The 23403-nt window shown below is 34.6% G+C and overlaps 1 protein-coding gene across 2 annotated transcripts in view; it reads left to right on the forward strand.

The window, feature by feature from the left end:
• The window catches only part of ADAM18 (ADAM metallopeptidase domain 18), a 145840-nt gene that overhangs the window by 80809 nt on the left and 41628 nt on the right, over nt 1-23403 (forward strand). For both annotated transcript variants that reach the window (XM_086702895.1, XM_086702896.1), the window contains exon 16: nt 6055-6244. In XM_086702895.1, coding sequence (XP_086559021.1) covers nt 6055-6244 — 190 coding nt within the window. The remainder of the gene's footprint in view (nt 1-6054; nt 6245-23403) is intronic.

The following is a 23403-nucleotide window of genomic DNA, read 5'->3' on the forward strand; positions in this document are numbered from 1 at the left end:
CCACAAAAGACACCGAATAGCCAACCCAATTCTGAAAAAAAACAAAACTGGACACATCGCAATTCCGGATTTCAAGTTATTACAAAACTGTAGTTTTAACGACAGTGTGGTACTGACACAAAACACACACATAGATCAATGGAACATAATGGAAACCCAAAAAATTGACCCAAAACTATACTGTCAATGAATCTTTGACAAAGCAGGAAAGAATGTCCAATGGAAGACAGTGTTTTCAAATGGTGTTAAGAAAACTTGACAGCAACATGCAGAAGAATGAAACTGGACCACTTTCTTACACCATACACAAAAATAAATTCAAAATGGATGAATCACCTAAATGTGAGAATGATAACCATCAAAATCCTAGGCACAGGAAGCAACCCCTTTGACCTCAGCTATAGCAACTTTTTACTAGACACATCACTGAAGGCAAGGGAAACAAAAGCAAACACGAACTATTGGGACTTCCTCAAGATAAATAGCTGTGTACAGTGAAGAAAACAATCAACAAAACTAAAAGGCATCCTACAGAATGGGAGAATATATTTTGGAATGGCCTATCTGATAAAGGGTTAGTATCCAAAATCTATGAAAAACTTATCAAATTCAACACCCAAAAAACAAATAACCCAGTTAAGAAATGGGCAGAAGACATGAATAGACACTTTTCCAAAGAAGACATCCAACTGGCTAGAAGCCACATGAAAAGATGCTCAACAACACTCATCATCAGGGAAATACAAATCAAAATCATGATGAGATGCTATCTCAGTGCTGTCAGAATGGCTACAATTAACAACACAAGAAAGCACATATATTTGCAAGGATGCAGAGAAAGGGGAATCCTCTTGCACCATTGATGGGAATGCAAACTGGTGCAGCCACTCTGGAGAACAGTATGAAAGTTCCTCAAGAGCTAAAAATAGAACTAGTCTAAGATCCAGCAATTACACTACTCATTCAAAGGGGTACATGCACCTCAATATTTATAGCATCAGTTCAACAATAGCCAAACTATGGAGAGAACCCAAATGTCCCTCAATGGATAAATGGGTAAAGAAGATGTGGTGTGTATATATATATATATATATATATATATATATATATATATATATATAATAGGATATTACTCAGCCTTCAAAAAGAATGAAATCTTGCCATTTGCAATGACATGGATGGAGCATAATGTATTATGCTAAGTGAAATAAGTCAACCAGAGAAAGAGGAATACCATATGATTTAATTCATATGTGGGATTTAAGGAAAAAAACAGATGAACATATGGGTATTGGGGTGAAGAGAAGAGAAGGAAACAAACAACAAGAAACTCTAAATGATAGTGAACAAACTATGGATTGACGGAGGTGGAAGGGAAATGGGCTAGATGGGTAATGGGTACTAAGGAGTACACTTGTCGTGATGAGCACTGGATGTTGTATGTAAGTGATGAATCACTGAATTCTACTCCTGATACCAATATTGCACTGTGTGTTAACTAACTAAAATTTAATTTAAAAAAAGTTAAAAAGAAAAGAACAAGAACTGCCATATGACTATAGTTAATAATTCATATTGCGTATTTGAAAGTTGCTAATAGACTAAATCTTAAAAGTCCTCATGACAAGGGAAAAAATTGTAACTGGGTATGGTGACAGATGTTATTATGGTGATCATTTGGCAGTACATACAAATATCTAATCATTAAGTTGTACGCCTGAATCTAACGTTATATGTCAATTATTCCTCAATAAAGACAGAACAAAAACAAACAAAAAACTACAGTGATCAAGAGTTGGCATAAAATATTGTCATAAAAACAAGCAAATATTAATGGAACAGAATATACGGTCCAAAAATAAGCACATGCAGACACAATCAATTAATTTTTGACAAAAAGACCAAGATTATACAATGGTAAATGATAGTATCTTCAATAAATCATGTTTGAAATATGAGATTGCTACAGGGAACAAAATAAAACTGACATCTATCTCACACCATAAACAAAAGTCAACTAAAGTACACTTGAATGTAACATCTCAAACTGTAAAATTCCTAGAGGAAAATGGACACAATAATTTCCTTGACAGTGGTCTTGGTAATGATTTTTTACTGTCATTGAAAGCAAAGGCAGCAAAGGAAAAATTATACAAGTAGAAGTACAACAAAACTAAAAGGCCTCAAGTTAGCAAATGAAACCATCCACAAAATGAAAATACAAACTATGGAATGGGAAACCATTCCAAGCCAAATATCGATAAGTGGTATTATCTAAAATACACAAGAAATCTTACAACTCAATAGCAAGAAAATATTTTTTTAGTGGACTTGAACAGACATTTTTCCAAGGGTCATATACACATGGCCAACAGGTACGTGAGAAGGTGCTCAGCATCACGAATCATCAAGGAAATGCATATCAAAACCATAAGATACCAAATCATATCTGTTAGGATGGCTATTATAAAAAGATAATAGATAACAAATGCTGGCAAAGATGTGGAGAAAAGGGAGCCCTCATATAGTGTTTATGGCAATGTAAACTGGTACAGCCAGTATGAAAAATAGTTTGGAGTTTCCTCAGGAAATTAAAAACAGGACCATCACATGTTCTAGCAATCTCACATATAGCTGAATAGCCAAAAGAAATTAGATCAGTATCTTGAGGATATTTAATTATAGCACTATTCACAACAAGCAAGATATGAAAACAATCTACATGTCCAGCAATAGATAAATGGATCAAAAAAGTGCTATGTATCCAATGGAATATTGTTAAGCTTTAAAAAAGAAAAAAAATCCTGTCATTTGTGGCAATTTGGATGCACCTGACCAGCTCTATGCTGAGTGACATGAGCCAGACAAAGAAAGACACATACTAAACCGTATCACTTATTTGTGGAATAAGAAAAAAGTTAAACTCATAAAAACAGAGAGTATAAAAATAGTTGCGAGTGAGAAATACAGAAATGTTAGTAAAAGGGTACCAAGTTTTCAGTTTTAAGATGAATAAAGGTCCAAGTATCTAATGTAATATGGTGACCACAGTTAATAACATTGTATTGTATAATTGAAATTTGCTAAGAGAGTAGAACTTAAATGTTCTCAGATACATACACAAAGGATAAACATATGAAATGATGAATGCGCTAATTAAGTCAATGGGGAGAATTCTTTCACAATATATACACATATCAAATCACCACTTTGCACACTTTAACTGTCTTACAATTTTATTAGTCAATTATACCCCCAATAAAACTGAAAAATATAGTAACATAAATAAGTCTAGAGACATACTACACAACATAGTTACTATAACTAAAAATATGGTATTGTATACTTAAAATTTGCTAAGTGGTAGTACATATAATAAGCATTCTTGCCACAAAATATTTTAAAATAATATAATAAATTATTTATATTATTATTAATATTATTATTATATACATAGGCAGGAGGAGACTTTAGGAAGTGGTGGATATGTTTATGTCCTTGATGGTGCTGATGGACTCATTGAGTATGTGCTTATCCCCAAATTCATCACATTGGGTACATTAAATATGTATAGCTTGGTAGGTGTTAATTATAACTTAAAGTGGCTTAAAAATAGATCCAAATTCAAGAACTAATATGAAAAGAGAAAATATAAAAAACATTAAGATGGGGTCATGTGATCCAAGGAGAAGCAGGATTTTCCTTAACCTCCAAAGACACAGTTAGAAAAAAATGTGAAATCCTTTGGTAAGCACCACACACAGCATACTTATAAAAAGACTTGGTTCCATTATGAAGATTATAAGTATCTGAAGAAAGTGTCTAGTTGGGTGGGACTAGGATAGTATCCACCACTTTGCATCCACATGAGTTTACTATAGAATAACTATTGTTGGAGAATAAGAAGCCGGAGGCACCGTAAGAATGTTCGGAAGGAAAGGGACAGAGCAGCAAGGAAGTGAGAGCAGTTCCATTCCCAGGTGGAAAGCCACTGGGACTGCATGTTCTCTCCAGAAGGACATAAAACGGCACCAGGCCAGGGATAAGAATGTTTTATCTGGTGCCAGACGTACTCATGACCCAGTATGGAATACACTGCAGGTGCACGACCTGTCAAGATGACAAATACTATCTTGTATGTGCTTGCTGTTATCAGACAAATTGCAAAAATAAAAGAGGCTTGAGCCAGGAGACCAGTGCTTCGCCTCCTGGAGAGTCTTAGCCCCCTGCTTTGTAAGTCTCTCGACCACGCAACTTTAGGCCCTGTCTCTCTTCAAAGTATGACATGTAGAAGATGCAGAATTAAAAGACTATGTCTGGGATCACAAAGTGAATACTGATGAGGGGAGATCTCAGAAGGGGACCCTGTATAATCTCTAAAAGACAAGATATTATGAGTCACATCATGTTAAATACAATTACAGAGCAGCAGTGATCAGGCTGAGTTACACCACAGTGGATGCCAACAAAAATAGGAGGTGGTGGTAAACAGACATGCTTAAATCTCTTTCCCTGTTGACAAGAAGGCATGTTGGCCGCACTTCATCTAAGTAAGATTATTTGTGAAAATATGAACAAAAAAGATGGAAGAAACTGTGAAACTCTAGCAAGCATGACTTATCCATACTTCATCTGAAATTATAATACATATATTTTCCTGAAATAAAATCACTAGATGAGACTGGAATTCATTAGCACAATTCATCTGTGCTAAGACAACTGTGATTCCTTTCCAGAAAAGAAGAGCCTGTTAGTTCCAAGAATTCAGCCATAAATGCAAATTTTGAGAGAATAGATTGTGGAGGAAGTGTCTGTACTCAATGGCCAAACTAGAAAGAGACCTACTATGTGCAAAGCTGGTTTAAGATATATTCCATGGAAAGAGAGTGGAAGCACAACCAAAAGAAGTATCTACATCTAAGATAGACACATTAGGCTGGAAAGGAGAAAAGCTTGAAAAGAGATTTAGATTTTGGCTCTCAACTTCACTTGAATCTTCACCTCGTACCATGAAACTAATCCCTGTTATATTAAAGAACCCAACATGGTCTTTCAGGAAAAATGAATAAAATTTTCTAAGGGAACACTTTTGAAGAAATACTAATGGCATGCTTGGCAAGATTATATCAAAGTTAAGAATAGTTGTTTCCATTGAAAATGAGAAATGATAGATTTGAGTGATTCCAAGAGCAAGAAGTGACATAGATTACTTTTTAGGGCATAGTCTAGGGATATTGTAAGTCTTAGAGAAGCCAGTATTCTATTCAGGGATAGGTTACTCTCTAGGAGGCAAAGCACTGGTCTCCTGGCTCAAGCCTCTTTTATTTTTGCAATTTGTCTGATAACAGCAAGCACATACAACATAGTATTTGGCATCTTGACAGGTCGTTTACCTGCAGTGTATTCCATACTGGGTCATGAGTACGTCTGGCTAAATAAACTGTTCATGGGATAATGTTTGGAATGCTTGTGGCACAAAGGGGATCTCAAAGTTCCTTAATTCTCAAGAGAGAAGTCCAGAACTACTGGAAGGATTAGCATGAAGAGTCTGTATACTATAGAGATGTATTGACTAAGGTTCATACCAGGGATGGTGGAAATAAACAAAAGGGGTTCAAAAGATACATAAATAGAGTTAATAAATGCAATCAGCTGCTTTCAGGAAATGTTGGGTAACCAATGACCAGACTGGCTAAGCTATATCAAAGTGGAGGCAGGTGATGAATTTTCCTAAAGAATATGGTAAAATATGATGAGTGCTTTAGGTCAACTGGAGGCTAGACAAAAAGTTGAGTTCTGAAATAGGAAATGAAGTCATGACTGCAAATTTGTGTTCAGCATACAGTATTCAATTCGGTTCCAGTGCTAATCAATAAGATTGCATTCAGTTGGTGGGCACCAAAGGATAATGTTATCTTGTCATTTTTTTCTGGCAAATTTTTATACCATCAATTAAATAATATTTATGTTGTCAATCATGTAATACAATATTTATTTGGAACATGGTATCATTAAAAGACAAAATGATAAGGAATTTTCTGCTTTTCATTTCAGGGATGTTCTCTGTGGAAAATTAGCTTGTGTTTGGCCACATAAGAATACTTATAAAAATGATGTTCAACCTGCAGTTTATTCATACATTCAAGGGCATGTATGCATATCTATAGCCACTGGGTCATCAGTGAAATCAGATGAAAGAGATTATTCCTATATTGCTGATGGCACTGTTTGTGGGGCACAAATGGTAACAAAATATATTCATTTCTATTTAGCTGTGTTAAATTACATAATTATCAAATACTATATTCCATGATTACTATCACAGTATATTGAATGGATTTGAACCTGGTGCTGCAACTTACCTCCCATACAATATTGAAAAGATAATTAAACTAGGCCTTGGTTATCCAATAACTTTGCTTTTTGGAAGTTGCAACTTGTCGATCCTTATATGAAAAAATATATATGTAAGCACAGCATTCCATTAAACTGACAGGTGATTTTTTTTACTATATCTCTGAATTCTAACAACTTTTAGTCATAAAATTCTGAGTTTTCAATGTTTCCTGCTAAACCATCTTTTTACATGTATGGTCAAAGTATAAGTATGAGAAGTTTGAAAGAACCAAATTAAGTCTATACCAGGGAAGCATAGTTATAGTGGTGTACAAGTTTCTGTCCATACGCATATATACATACATATGAGCATTTGTACTCATATAGTCATAAAATAAAGGGAGAACAAAAATGGCTCAGAGGCTATTAGTCAATTTGGAAATACAAGTGCACACATTCCAGAAAATATAAGGCAACTAAGATTTAAAGCAGCAATTATGCATCAGTGTGCTACATGTAAATAACAAACTTACTTGCTTAATTAAAAATAAAATGAAACCTTGAAAAGGTGAATCAATTAGCCAATTCTTTTTTTTTTTATTTTATGCCTTATGTTCATTTATTTTTATCGAGGTATATTTGAAATAAATTTTTTATTAGTTTCAGGTGTACAACATAATAATTAGACATTATACACATTGTGAAATAATCACCACAATAAGTCTAGTTATCATCTGTCACCTATAGTGTTAATACATTTTTTACTATATTCCTCATGCTGTGTATTATATCCCTAAGACTTATTTCATACCTCTATGCTTGTACTTTTTAATCTCCTTCATCTCTTTTTCTCTACTCAATCCCTTCTCCTCTGACAATGACCAATCTGTTCTGTGACTGTAAGTCTGAGTTTTATTTTGATTGTTTCGAGTTTTTTTGTTTTGTTTTGTTTTTAGTTGTTGTTGTTGTTGTTGTTGTTTTTAGATTCCATATACAGATGAAATCATATGGTATTTGTCTTTCTATCTCTGAATTATTTCACTTGCATGATACCCTTAACTTTCATCCATGTTATCACAAATATCAAGATTTCCTTCTTTTTTTGTGGTTAACTAGTATTTCATTGTATATATATATATACCACATCTTCTTTTTTCACTCATTTATGGTAGGACATTTGGGTTGCTTCCATATCTTGGGTATTGTTAATAATGCTGCACTGAACAGAAGGCTGCACATATCTTTTTGAATTAAAGTTTTTTATTTTCTTCAGATAGATATCCAGTAGTGGAATTGATGGATCATATGGTTGTTATATTTTTTAATATTTTGAGGAAACTCCATACTATTTTTCATAAGGGATACCCCAATTTATATTCCCAACAGTGCACAAGATATCCCTTTTCCCCACAGCTTCACCAGCACTCGTTATTTCTTGCCTTTTTGATTCTAGCCATTCTGACAATTATAAGGTGATGCCTCATTGTAGTCTTGATTTGTATTTCTCTGATGAGTAGTGATGTTGAGCCTCTTTTCATGTCCCCTTTGGCTATTTGTATATCTTTTTTGGAAAAATGTCTTCAATCCTTTGTTCATTCTTTAATTGGATTGTTTTTCTGTTATTGAGTTGCATGAATTCTTTATATATTTTGGGTATGAGCCCTTTATTGTATATATGATTTGAAAATATGTTTTTACAATAGGTTGCATTTTAGTTTTCACTGTGCAAAACCTTTTTAGTTTTATGTAGTCCCATGTTCATTTTTACTCTTCTTTCTCTTTCCTTTGATGTCAGATTCCAAATAAAATCTTTAAGACTGTGTCAAGGAGCTTACCACCTATGTTTCCTTCTAGAAATTTTATGGTTTCAAATATTACATTCAAGTCTTTAATATATTTTGATTTAATCCTTATGCATGTTAAGATGGCAGTCCAGTTTTATTCTTTTTCATGTAGCTGTCCAGTTTTCCCAATATCTTCTTGAAGACACTGTACTTTCCTATTTTATATTTTTGTCTCCTTTGTAAATTAATTGACAACATATACCTGGTTGTATTTCTGAGCTCCCTATGCTGTTCCATTGGTTTATATGCCTATTTTGATTCCAGTACCACACTGTTTTAGTTGTGGTAGCTCTTTAGTCTAGTTTGAAAATAGAAAACGTGGTATCTCCAGCCTTGTCCTTCTTTTTTAGAATTGTTTTGTCTGTTCAGTGTCATTTGTGGTTCCATACAAATTTTAGAGTTGTTTTTGTTTCCATTTTGGTGATGAATGCCTTTGGAGTTTTGATAGGGATTGAATTTAATCTACAGATTGCTTTGGGCAGTATTGATGTTTTAACAATATTAATTATTCTGCTGCATGAGCCCTGAATATCTTTCCATTTATTTGTGTCTTCAATTTCATTTATCAATGAAACTGTAGTTTTTAATGTATATGACTTTCACCTCCTTGGTTAAATTTATCCCTAGGTATTTTATTCTTTCTGATGCAATTGTCAATGGGATTTTTAAATTTCTCTTTCTGATAGTTGTATGTAGAAATGCAACAGGTTTTTTATGTTGGTTTTTTTATCCAGTAACCTTACTGAATTCCTTTATTAGTTCTAACAGTTTTGTAGTGGAGTCTTTAGGATTTTCTATATATAATATCATGTCATCTATAAATAGTTTTACTTCTTCCTTTCCACTTTGAATGTCTTTTGTTTTTTGTTATCTAATTGCCGTGGCTAGGACTTCCAAAACTGTGTTGACTGAAAGTGGGGAGAGTGTGCATTCTTGTCTTGTTCTTGATCTTAGAGGTAAAACTTTCAGCTTTTCATCATTGAGTGTATTAGCTGTAGGTTTGTAATATATGAAATTTATTAAGTTGAAGTATGTACTGTCTATAGATACTCTGTTGGGAGTTTTATTTATCATAAATGAATGATGAATTTTATCAAATTCTTTTTCTGCATCTATTAAGATGATTATATTATTTTTCTTTTGTTAATTTGGTATATCATGCTAACTGATTTGCTGATGGTGAACCATCCCTACATCACTGGAATAAATCCCACTTTGATCATGTTATATAATCCTTTTAATGTTTTGTTGAATTCAGTTTGCCAACATTTTATTGAGGATTTTTGCATCTATGTTCATCAGAGCTATTGACCCACAAATTTCTTTTCTTGTGTTTTTGTCGGGTTAGGATCAGGATAATTTTGGCCTTATAAACTGAATTTGGAAGTGTTTCCTATACAATTTTGGAAGAGTTTGAAAAGGATAGGTATTAAATCTTCTTTGAATGTTTGATAGAATTTACCAGTGAAGATGTTTGGTCCTGAACTTCTTTTTGCTGATGGTATTTTTTTTTAACTGAACAAATTTCTTACTTGTAATTGATACTCAGATTTTCTATTTATTTATGATTCACTGTTGACACATTATAAGTTTCTAAGAATTTATACATTTTCTCTAGGCTGTCCAATATATTGGTGTAAAATTGGTCCTAGTAGTCTCTTATGATCCTTTGTATTTCTGTGATAGGAGTTGTAACTTCTCCTTCATATCTGATTTCATCTACACAAGAACACTCTTTTTTTCTTGGTGAGTCTAACTAAATATTAGCCAATTTTGTTTATCTTTCCAAAGAACTAACTCTTAGTTTGATTAATATTTTCTATTGTCATTTTAGTCTCTAGCTCATTTAGTTCAGCTCTGATCTCTATTATTTCCTTCCTTCTACTAACTTCAGCCTTCGTTTGTTCTTCTTTTTCTAGTTCCTTTATGTGTAAAGCTAAATTGTTTGAGATTTCTCTTGTTTCTTATGGTAGCCTATATTGCTATAAACTGCCCTCTTATAACTGCTTTTGCACCATCCCATACATTTTGGTAAGCAGTATTTCTGTAATTATTTGTTTATTGGGATTTTTAAAATTTTAAAGTATCATGTTGTTTAATCTCCATGTATTTGTGTTTTTTTCCAGTTTTCTTCTTGTGATTGATTTCTGGTTTCATACCATTATGGCCAGAACAGATGTTTAATATGATTTCAGTCTTCTTGACTTTACTGAGTCTTATTTCATGGCATAACATGTGATCTATCCTAAAGAATATTGCATATGCACTTGAGAAAAATGTTTATTCTCCTTTTGGATGGAATATTCTCTATGTATCTATTAAGTCCATCTGGTCTATATAATGTTTAATGCTAAAGTTTCCTTTTTTATTCTTTGTCTTGATGATCTATTCATTGATTTTAGTGGGATGTTAAAGTGTCATACTCTTATTGTATTTCTGTCAATTTCTCCTTTTAGTTCTATTAACACTTGCTTCATGTTTTTTTGGTGCATATTGGGTGCATATATGTTTATATGTCTTCTTGCTTGATTGACACTTTTATCATTATATAGTGTCTCTTTTTGTCTTTTATTAGTAGTCTTTGTTTAAAAGTCTATTTGTCTGTTAAGACTATACTTATCTTGATGAGCACTGAGTAATATATGGTACTGTTGAATCACTATGTTGTACAAATGAAACTAATATAACACTGTATGTTAACAACACTGGAATTAAAATTAAAAAATAACAAAAGTCTATTTGTCTGATATGAATGTAGCTATACCAACTTTCTTCTTGTTTCCATTTGCATGAGCTGTCTTTCTCTATTCCTTCATTTTCAGTATGCATGTGTCCTTGCTTCTAAAGTAAGTGCCACGTAGGCGATATATAGATGTGTTTTGTTATTTTATCCATTCAGCCACTCTCTGTCTTCATTAAATATTTAGTCCATTTACAAATAAAGTAAATATTGATGCATATGTGCTTATTTCCATGTTGTTCATTGTTTTCTGGCTGTTATTGTAGCTTGTGTCTTTTTTTCCTCTTTTCTTGCCTCTGTGTTTTGATGAATTTCTTAAGTGTTATGTTTACATTTCTTTCTCATTTTCTTTGTGTATTTACTATAAATTTTTGTCTTGTGGTAACCATGAGTTTTACATCTATCCTCCTATGTAAAGCAGCTTAAATCTGAATACATTCCAAAACTCTAAATTTTGCTGCCCATATTATGTTTTTTTCTTTCAAATTTTTAATTAAATTCTAGTGAGTTGACATACAGTGAGTGCAATAATGGTTTCGGGAATAGAATTCAGTGATTTATGAATTACATACAACACTCAGTGTTCATCATAACAAGTGCCCTCCTTAATACCCATTACCCATCCAGCCCACCCCGACCCACCTCCCTCCATCAACCCTCAGTTTATTCTATAACTTTAAGAGTCTCTCATAGTTTGTTTCCCTCTTTCTACCTCCCCATATGTTCATGTGTTTTGTTACTTTATTTCCACATATGAGTGAAATTATTGGTATTTGTCTTTCTCTGACTTATTTAATTTAGCATAATATACTCTAGCTCCATCCATGTCATTACAAATGGCAAGATTTCATTCTTTTTGATGGCTGGGTAATATTCCATTATATATATACCACTTCTTTATCCATTCATCAGTTGATGGACATTTGGGCTTTCTCCATAGCTTGGCTATTTTTGATAATGGTGCTATATGCGTTGAGGTGAATGTACCCTTTTCAATCTGTAATTTTTACCTTTTGGGCAAATACCTACAGTGCAATTGCTGGATGGTAGGATAGTTCTATTTTTAACTTTTTGAGGAATCCCCATGCTGTTCTTCAGGATGACTACACCAGGTTGCATTCCCAAGAGTACAAGAGGGTTCCCTTTTTTCTGTATCCTCACCAACACCTGTGGTTTCTTGTGTTGCCAATTTTAGCCATTCTGACAGGTATCAGGTGATATCTCGTTGTGGTTTTCATTACTATTTCCCTAATGATGTGTGATGTTGAGCATCTTTTCTTGTGTCTGTTAGCCATTTGGATATCTTCTTTGGAGAAGTGTCTATTCATATCTTCATTTCTTAACTGGGGTATTTGTTTTTTGGGTGTTGAGTTTGATAAGTTCTTTATAGGTTTTGGATACTAACCTTTGATCAGACATGTTCTTTGAAAATATCTTCTCCCTTCTGTAAGCTGCATTTTAGCTTCGTTGATTGTTTCCTTTGCTATGGAGAAGCTTTTTATCTTGATGAAGTCAGTAGTTCACTTTCGCTTTCATTTCCCTTGCCTCCTATGGTGTGTCTAGTAAGAAATTGCTCTGGCTGAGGTCAAAGAGGTTGCTACCTGTGTTCTAAAGGTTTTGATGGTTTCTTGTCTCACATTTAGGTCTTTTATCCATTTTGGATTTATTTTTGTGTATGTTGTAAGAAAATGGTCCAGTTTCATTCTTCTGCATGTTACCATCCAGTTTTCCCAACACCATTTGTTGAAGAGACTTTTTTTTTCCATTGGATATTATTTCCTGCTTTGTCAAATATCAGTTGACTGTATAGCTGTGGGTCAATTTATGGGTTTTCTATGCCATTACATTGATCTATATGTCTGCTTTTGTGCCAGTATAATACTGTCTTGATGACTACAGCTTTGTAATATAGGTTGAAATCTGGAATTGTGATGCCTCCAGTTTTGTTTTTCTTTGGCTACTCAGAGTCTTTTGTGGTTCCATACAAATTTTAGAATTGTTTCTTCTAGTTATGCAAAAATGCTGGTGATATTTTGATAGGGATTGCATTAAATGTGTAGATTGCTTTGAGTAGAAGAAACGTTTAACAATGTTCTTCCAATCCATGGGCATGGAATGCTTTTCCATTTCTTTGTATTCTCCTCAATTTATTTTATAAATGTTCTATAGTTTTTAGAGTACAAACCTTTCACCTCTTTGGTTACATTTTTTTCCCTAGGTATCTAATTGTTTTGGTGTAATTGTAAGTGTGATCAATTCCTTGGTTTCTTTTTCTGCTGCTTCATTATTGGTGTATAGAAATGCAATAAAATTCTGTACATTCATTTTATATCCTGGAATTCATATATTAGTTTAAGCAATTTTTTTGGGGGGGGGTTTCTACATAGGGTATTATATCATCTGTGAATACTGAAATTTTGACTTCTTCCTTGATAATTTGGATGCCTTTTATTTCTTTATTTCTTCTTGTTGTCTGATTGCTGAGGCTAAGACTTCCAGTACTATTTTAAAGAGCAATGATGAAACTGGGCATCCTTGTCTGTGACTGACCTTAAGGCAAAGGCTCTAAGTTTTTCTCCACTGAGAATGATATTAGCTGCGGGTCTTTCATATTTGGCCTTTTTGATGTTGAGGTATGTTCCATCTATTCCTACTTGTTGAGCATTTTTGTCAAGCACAAATGCTGTATTTTGTATATATTTTATGTTTTTGATGTCACATTTTACATCTTCTTATTATATGTATCCCTTAACTAAGTATTGCAGCTTTAGTTAATTTTACTACTTTTATCTATTCAAATTCATAGTAGCTTTATTGACTACCCTTATTATATTTATTTTTTTGCAGTGAGCTTTTTACTTCTGTATGTTTTCCTATTTCAGTTTAAATAATTCTCCTTAGCATTTCCTGCAAGGATGGTTTAGTAATGACAAACTCCTTTAGCTTTTGCTTGTCTTTAAAACTCTTTATCATTTCTCCAATTCTGAATGATAATCTTGATGGTTACAATATTTTTGGATGGAAGTTTTTTCCTTTCAGCACTTTGAATGTCATGCCACTTCCTTATGGCCTGAAAAATACATCTGCTGAGAAATCTGCTGACAGCTAGTGAATGATGTTTTCTATGTACATAACAATTTGTTTTTCTCTTGCTTCTTTTAAGATTCTCCTCTTTACCGGGGTGCCTGGGTGACTCAGTCAGTTGAGTGTCCGACTTCGGTTCAGGTCATGATCTTGCAGTCAATGAGTTTGAGCCCCGTGTCAGCCTCTGTGCCACATGGGCTCAGCCTTCTTTGGATTCTGTGACACCCTCTCTCTCTGTCCCTCCCTCGCTCATACTCCGTTTTCTCTGTCTCTCAAAAATGAATAAAACTTTTAAAAAATTTTTAAAAAAGATTCTCCTCTTTACCTTTTGGCATTTTATTTTAGTTTTTTTGTTTGTTTGTTTGTTTTTAAGTTTTATTTAAATTCCAGTTAACATACAGTGTAATATTAGTTTTAGGTGTTTGGTTTAGTGATTCAACACTTACATACAACACCCAGCGCTCATCACAAGTGCCCTCCTTAATCCTCATCACCTAACCCATCTTCCCACCTACCTCTCCTCTGATAACCATCAGTCTGTTCTCTGTAGTTAAACGTCTTTTTCTTGTTTTGCCTCTCTCTTTTTCCCCCTATGATCATCTGTTTTGTTTCTTAAATTCCACATATGAATGAAATCATATAGTATTTATCTTTCTCTGACTTATTTTAGCATAATACTCTCTAGCTATATCCACATTGTAGCAAATGACAAAATTTTATTCTTCTTGATGTCTGCATAATATTCAGTTGTATATACTTACCACATCTTTATTCATCTGTTGATGGACACATGGGCTGTTTCCATAGTTTGGCTATTGTAAATAATGCTGCTATAAACACTGGGGTGCATGTATCCCTTTGAATTAGTATTTTTATATTCTTTGGGTAAATACCTGGTAGTGCAATTGCTGTGTCATTTTAATTATGTGCCTTGGTGTGGAGTGCTTTGGGTTCATCTTATTTGGAACTCTATGAGCTTTCTGCACCTAGATTTCTGCTTTCTTTCCCTAGTTAGGAAAAATTTCCATTGGTTTCTGTCTCTTTGTCTCTCTGTTCTCTTTCTGGCCACCAATAATGCAACTATTATTCTGCTTTATGTTGTTCCAAAGGTCTCTTTAGTTTGTTTGTTTGTTTGCTTTTCATTTTTTAAAGTTCTTTTTTTTTATTTTTGCTGTTTTGTCTGGATGAGTTCCATTGCTTTGTCTCCCAGGTTGCTAATCCATTCTTCTGCTTCACCAAGTCTGCTATTAAAATCTCTTGTGAAATTTTTAGTTATTGTATGCTTCACTTTATGACTTTTTGTTGTTGGTGGTGGTACTTCTTATATTTTCTTTTTATTGACATTCTCACTATGCTCATCCATTCTTCTCCCAAGTTTAGTGATTTGAATCCATTGAAACCATTAATTTGAATCCCTTATCTGGTAGGTTACTTATCTTTATATCTTTAAGGAGTCTTTTATTTTTTTCCTGTTCTTTCTTTTAGGTCATAGTTCTATATTTCCTAATTTTGCTTAACTCTCTGTATTTGTTTCTGTGTGTTAAATATAAAATAGTTACTTCTATCAGTCTTGAAGGAGTGGCTTTGTGTAGGTGATAAACTTTGTTGTTCAACCTTACCCTAGCTCTTGATTATCTTTCAAACCTTTGTGATTATCTAACCACCTGATTTATTCTTGATTTGTTCTTATTTTTGAGGGTGTGCCAAGACCTCCCAGTATATGAGGAATCTCATTGAGTACGTAGTTTCAGGCTGATTGGAAACCAGACCCCTAGGTAAATGTGTAAAATATGAACATATATTCAGTCCTCTGGGATTGCAATTATAACCCCTGCTGGTGTCCAGTCCAGGAGATCTGGAAGTGTCCTTTGGGGGACAGCTGCAAAAGTTGAGGTTGCAGATAAGTGCATATGCTCTTTTCTGGGAGGTATCTTTGACCTATAGTGAGGTCCAGGGTGTGCACAAGGATGGTGTATCCCTGCTTACATTTCCTGTGAGTGGTTCAGCCCTTTACATGTGGAGGAAATTTGAAGACTGTCCCTCAGCCTAAAGCTCCATACTTGTAAATAAGTCATTTCCACAGGAAGACTGGTATTGCATTTCAGTCTGTTTGTGTAGTAACCTGGGTGCAGTGACCAGTCAAGAACTGTATTTCCAATTGTCACATTCCCATGGAGCTTAGGAATGACAGCCTCCTTGGCCACCAGAGCCAGGTGGATCATAGGGGATTCCCTGTGTGGATTATCCATGCTTACTGGATTTATATATACAACTGGAGAGTATAGGAATTGGAGCATGTTTTCTGGCTTAAGAAGTGTAGTGAGAATGTGTCTTAACTGCACATTTCTATGGCTCAGGATGCAGCTGAGGGTCCTTCTCTGTGTGTGTATGATGGCTTTAGTCTGGGAGTGGGAGAATTCCACAGCTCCTTGCTTACCAGCCCCAGCCATAAAGCAGAGGAGTGTCACATTTGTCCATGCTCGCTGGCTTTATCTAGTGAACATGAGAAGGCCACAACTGTTCTTGTTCACCTGCCCCAGCCAACTAGAGGGGAATTACTGCAACTACACAACCAGACTTCAGTAAGCAGTAGGATAGAACTTGAATGCTGGCCTTTTCTGTCTTAGTAAGGTGGAGGGAAGGGGTGTATCTGAATTTCCCCCCTGGGATAACAGGGTAGGTGCAGAGTACAAAAATGGTACCTACCAGTGCCTCTGACTCAGGGAAAGTTTCAGTTGTCCCTTGCTCCTTCACCAGAGACTTTTAAATTAACATATGAATCTCTTTCGCATATACTCACAATGCTTTTCAAACTACTAGGAGATTGCTTGTTTGTTTGCTTGCTTGTTTTTGTTGGATTTTGGTTGAGTGAGACCATATGTAAATTCTTTAAAAAGTAAATCTTGGGTTTGTATAGAACTTTGTGTCCCTTGGACATCAGCCCCTTTGGTTTTCTAAGCCATACATTTTGGGGGCTCATGTTTCCAGTGCAGATCCCAAAGGTTGGGATGATTAATGTAGAGGCACCAACTCCTTGCTCCTCCAGGAGAAACACCAGACTGATGAAATCCTATTATGTGATGCCATGACAGGGCAGTTTTTGGTGAGATCACATCTCTGCCTTCCTACCCATTTTGATATGGTCTTTGTATCATTTGTTATGGAGAGGCAGTTCATCTAGTTTTCAAATCTTTTTCAGAGGTATGATCCATATGTCACTGTAGAGTTGGTATCTCCATGAAAGGATGTGGTTTCAGGATGTTCATATACCACCATCTTACAGAAGTCCTAGCCAATTCTTATTCCCTTGGGGAAAGTGCTTATTGTGATAGACAGCTTCTAAAATGTTTCCAATGATCCCACTTTCTGGTATTCATTCCTTTTTGTAATCTTCCTTTGTATTTGGGCTGGATATAGTGGATTGCTTCTATGGCAAAACTTATAGGATGTCACTCAGAAGATTAGGTTAAAAAAGAATGACTTCTGCTTTGCATGCACTCTCTCTCTCGCCTTCTCAGATTGCTTGCTTTGCTAAAACAAGCTACTATGATGAAGAAGCACACATGGAAAAGCAATCATGAACCAGTGAAGCAGTAAGACCCTCAATTTAACAGCCCGCAGGAAATTGAATTCTTCCAAAAACCACATGAGCAAGCTATGAAGAGAATCCTTCCAAGTTAGACTTTCAGATGAGACAACAGCCCCAGATAATACCTTGATTATGGCTTTGTAAGAGACTGAAAAGGGAACCTAGCTAAGATATACCCGGATTCCTGACCTACATACAGAAACTCTGATATGATATATGTGTGTTGTTTAATGCTATTAATTCTGTGGATAATATGTTACACAGCAATATATAAGTAATAGAGATTTTGGCACCTAGAAATATGGTGCAGTTGTCTCAAATAACTAAGAATGTAGTTGTGGGTGTATAAACAGGTAGTATGTGGGGGCCAGAAGAATTTTGAAAGCCATGATAGATGAAGCTCAAATTGCCTGAAATAGACATCTAGAACTCTCAACTTTGAGAAAATTGATGTTGAGGGCTCAACAGGTAATGGGAATACATTACTCAAAACTGGAAAAGGAAGGACCCATTTTGTTAAGGGGCAGAAAACCTAGCACATTTTCTTTTACAGTATGTGAAAAGCAGAACATGTACCTAATGAGCTTGGTGATCTAGACTGGCTTCTTCTTGATGCTTGTAATAAAATACGAGAGGAAAGTAGTAAATTGAGATAATTGTTAAACAAAATGCAACCATGACTCAATTATTCTGAAAGTTCCCAACCTCTTCACACAGTAAAAAAATGCAAAATTAAATGATTTCCAAGAACTATCAGGAAAATGGAGCCAAAACTGAGACTGTACAAACATAAGAGTTCAAAAACATCAAAGGATGTTTAGAAATTAAAGGTGTTCCCCTCAGATTCTGTAAAAAAAAAAAAAAATTGGCCTCCAAAAGCTTTAGAGTTTTGTCTTTCAGCCATATCAACAGAAGCCCAAGGTAAAGAAAAGCTTATTTTGAAGAGCTGTGAGTGTGGCTTTTGTGTAATGGAATGAACTCCAATGAGATTCACAAGTGGTCTGCACAGTTTTTGTGAAATATCGCCAGACACACTGCCAGCAAGAATGATAGGGACAAAGAATAGTAAATAGTAAAGAGGATGTTGGACTTCTCAAATTCTACTGGTTGGAAACAGGTTGAGACAGTTGCTCAGCTATAAACATGTGCTACTTTTTATGAAAAAGAAAGGAATACTAGGACAACAAAACAAGATCTCAGAGGGCAGAATCAAGAGCAAAATATGATGATGCACACACCTTGAAACCTATTCGAGAAACTGCTATGGACTAGTGATTCCTTTTTATGTGCCATCTCCTTGCCCTTTTTGAATAGAAATATCTATACAAATTATCCTATGCCTGCCGTACTCTTGTATATTGGTGGTGTTGGGGACAGATAGTTCTAGTTTCACAGACTACAGATGGAAGAGCTGTACTCAGTGAAATATAGGCAGGAATCTAATCCACAGCTGGAGCTAATTCAGGTGAAGAAATAAGCTTTGATAGTGTTATAATGGATGAGAATTTGGAAACTTTGGGGATAAATGTAGTTTGCATGTGTAAAGTATATGTAGCATTAGAACACAAAAGGTGGATGGTGTAATCTGCTTTTAAATTGTATCACAATGAACTCACTTTCTCTTACTAGTGATGAATGATTTTTTAAATTAGTTGTTTAATTTGATTCGCAGGTATTTTGTTGAGAATTTTTGGATCTGTTTTCATCAAGGATATTATCCTGTAGTTCTCATTTTTAGTAATGCCTTTATCTGGTTTTGATGTAAGGGTAATGTTGGCCTGTAAAGCCATCTGATCTGGACTTTTGTTTGTTGGGATTTTTCTTATGACTGACTTAACTTCTTTGCTGGTTATTGATCCATTCAAATTTTCTTTTTCTTCTGTTTCACTTTTCACAGTGGATTTGTATCTAGGAACATATCCATTTCTTCTAGGCTGACCACTTTGTTGGTAGTACTAGTAGTTGCAAGTAGTGTCTTGCAATTGTATTTCTTTGGTGCTGGTTGTTATTTGTCCTCTCTCATTTGTGATTTTATTTACTTGAGTTCTTTCTCTTTTTTTCTTGATAATTCTTGCTAGATGCTCATCAATTTTATTGATTTTTTTCAAAGAAATAGTTCCTGGTTTTATTATTTTGTTGCTGCTGTTGTTGTTGTTGTTGTTGTTGTTGTTGTTTGTCTGCTTGTTTCCGTATCATTCATTTCTGCTCTAATCTTTGTTATTTCCTTCCTTCTGCTGGCTTGAGTCCTCTTTTGTTGTTCTTTATCTAGCTCCTTCAGGTATAAGCTTAGGTTGTTTGAGATATTTCTTGCTTCTTGTGGTAGGCCTGTATTGCTATAAACTTCACTCTTAGAAATGCTTTTTCTGGGGGTGCCTGGGTGGCTCAGTTGGTTAAGCGTCTGACTTCGGCTCAGGTCATGATTTCACAGTTCGTGAGTTTGAGCCCTGTGTCAGGCTCTGTGCTGACAACTCAGAGCCTGGAACCTGCTTCAGATTCTGTGTCTCCCTCTCTCTCTCTCTGACCCTTCCCCACTCATGCTGTATCTGTCTCTCTCTCAAGAATAAAAACTAAAAATTAAAAAAAAAAGAAATGCTTTTTCTAAATCCTAGGTTTTGGGATGTGGTGTTTTCATTCTCATTTGCTTCCATGTACATTTTTATTTCTTCTTTGATTTCCTGGTTGATTAATTCATTGTTTAGTAGCATGTTATTTCACTTCCATATATTTGTATTCTTTCCAAATTTTTTCTTGTGATTGACTTCTACTTTCATAGCTTTGTGGTCAGAGAAGATGCAGGGTATGACTTTGACCTTCTTGAATTTGTTGAAGTTTGTTTTGTGGGCTAATGCAAACTTCTATTTGTATGTGATCTATTCTGGAGAATGTTCCATTTGTGCTTGAAAAGAATGTGTATTCTGCTGTTTCAAGATAGAATGTTCTGAATATATATGTTGAATTGATGTAGTCCAGCGCATCATTCAAAGCCATTGTTTCCTTGTTTTTCTATTTGCATGCTATGTCCATCAGCGTAAGTGGGGTGCAAAAGTCCCCTACTATTATTGTATTATTATAGATTAGTTCCCTTATGTTTGTTATTAAGTTTTATGTATTTGAGTGCTTTTATGTTGGGTGCATATTTTCCATTGTTATATCTTCTTGTTGGATTGTATGTTTTATTATTATATAGTGTCCTTCCTTGTCTCTTGTTACAGTCTTTGATTTAATGTCTATGTTTTCCAATATAAATATTGCTACTTTGGCTTTTTTTTTCTGACATTTGTTTGCATGATAGATGTTTTTTCATCTTCTCACTTTCTATCTGTAGATGTCTTTAGATCTCAAATATATCTCTTGGGGTGCCTGGGAGGCTCAGTCAGGTAAGCATCTAACTTCTGCTTAGGTCATGATCTCGTGGTTCACAAGTTAGAGCCCGGTGTTGGGCTCTGTGTGGACAGCTCCAAGCCTGGAGCCTGTTTTGGATTCTGTGTCTCCCTCTCTCTGTGCCCCTCCCCTACTCATTCTCCCTCTCTCCCTCTCTCTCAAAAATAAATAAAAACATTTTAAAAATAAAACAAAATATATGTCTTGTAAGAAGCATATAGATGTGTGTTCTTTTTTTAATCCATTCTGTCACTGTATGTCTTTTGATTAGAGGGTTTAGTCCATTAAGATTCATATTAATTATTGGTAAATATGTTTATTGCTATTTTATTACTTGTTTTGTGGTTGTTTCGAAGATTTTCTCTGATGTTTTTTGTCTTTCATGTTTTGCTGACTTTCTTTAGTGATATATTTGGATTTATTTCTCTTTATTCTTTAAATATTTGTTAGTGGCTTTTGATATATGGTTACCATTAGGTTTGTATACAACTTCTTCTGCACATAGCAGTCTATATTAAGTTGATTGTTAAGTTTGAACCCATTCTTTTCTCCTGACTCCTTCTTGTTTTAGGTATATGTTATTATATTTTATATTCTTTTTTTATGCATGAGTTCCTTCACTTATTTTTAATAAAAATTTTCATTTTTACTGCTTTTGTGTTTCCTACCTCTATACTGTCACTTTTGGTCTCTCCTTTCCATTTAAAGAATCCCCTTTTCTTGCAGGGCTGGTTTAGTGGTCATGAACTACTTTAGTTTCTGTTTGTCTGGGAAACTCTTTATCTCTCCTTCTATTCTGAATGACAGCCTTGTTGTATAAAGTGTTCTTGGCTGCAGATTTTTCGCATTCAGCACTTTGAATATAAAATGCCACAACCTTCCGACTTGCAAAATTTCTGTTGAAAACTCTGCTAGTTTTATGGGTTTTCCCTTATAAGTTACTAATTTCTTTAGTCTTGCTGCTTTTAAATTTTTTTCTTTGTCATCATATTTTGCAAATTTAGTTACAATATGTCTTCGTGTGGGTCTGCTTTTGTTAATTCTGATGGGTGTTCTCTGTGCTTCCTGGATCTGGATATCTGTTTCCTTCCTCAGATTAGGGGAAGTTTTCAGCTATTATTTCTTCAAATAAATTTCTTCAAATAAATGTTTATTTGTGTCTTTTGCCCTTTTTTTTAAATTTTTTTTTTTAACGTTTATTTATTTTTGAGACAGAGAGAGACAGAGCATGAATGGGGGAGGGTCAGAGAGAGGGAGACACAGAATCTGAAACAGGCTCCAGGCTCTGAGCTGTCAGCACAGAGCCCGACGCGGGGCTTGAACTCACGGACCGCGAGATCATGACCTGAGCCGAAGTCGGCGGCTTAACCGACTGAGCCACCCAGGCGCCCTTTTGCCCATTTTTAATTTAGTGTTGGTTTTCGTTGTTGTTCTTGAGTTTAAGGAATCCTTAATATATACTTGTATACCAATCCTTAATATAAACTCTGGATATTAATCTCTTACCAGATAATGATTTTTTAATATTTCCTTCCATTCCGTGGGTGCCTTTTCAGTCTCTTGATAATGTCGTTTGCAGACAAAAGTCCTTTTAATTTTTATTAAGTCCAGTATATCTGTTTTCTTGTTTGCTCCCTGTCGTTTGGGTATCACATCCAAAAACATGTTTCCAAATTAATGTTAAGAAGATTTTCCCTGTGTCTTCTCAGAGTATTATCATTTAGTTCTTTAGGTCTTCAATACATCTTGAGTTAGTTGTTGCAGATGGTATAAGATAAGGGTCTAATTTCATTCTTTTGCATGTGGATATCCAATATCCCAGAATCATTTGTTGAAAACATTGTCCTTTGTCATTGAACGGACTCGGCAGACTTCTTGAAAATTATTTGACCATATATGAGAGAATTTATTTCTTAACTGTCTAATATATTCCATTCATCAGTAATGCCTGAATTTACTCCATGACCACATTGTTTTAGTTGCTGTAGCTTTGTAGAAAGTTTTGATCTCAAGAAGCATGAGTTATCCCACTTTGTCCTTCTGTAAGTCTGTTTTGGCAATTTGAAGTCCCTTGAAATTGTTTTAGGATGGATTTTTTATTTATGAAAAAGTGTCATTAGAATTTTAACAGAGACTACATTGAATTTGTAAATTGTTTTGGATAGCATTAACACCTTAACAGTATTATGTCTTTCAGTCCATGAATGGGTATGAATGGGTATCTTTCCATTTCTTTAGGTCTTCTTTGATTTTTTTCAGCATTTCTTGGTAGTTTTCAGCATACATATCATTTATCATCTTGTTTAGTTTAGTTGGTTAATAATAGTTTATACTGTTATAATTGGAATTGTTTTCTTAATTAAAAAAATGTTCATTGTTACTGTACAGAAATACATTTGATTTTTGTATGTTAATATTTTATTCCACAA

This window comes from Puma concolor, chromosome B1, assembly GCF_028749965.1.
Source record: "Puma concolor isolate L17-30 chromosome B1, mPumCon1.1.hap2, whole genome shotgun sequence".
Taxonomy (NCBI): Eukaryota; Metazoa; Chordata; class Mammalia; order Carnivora; family Felidae; genus Puma; species Puma concolor.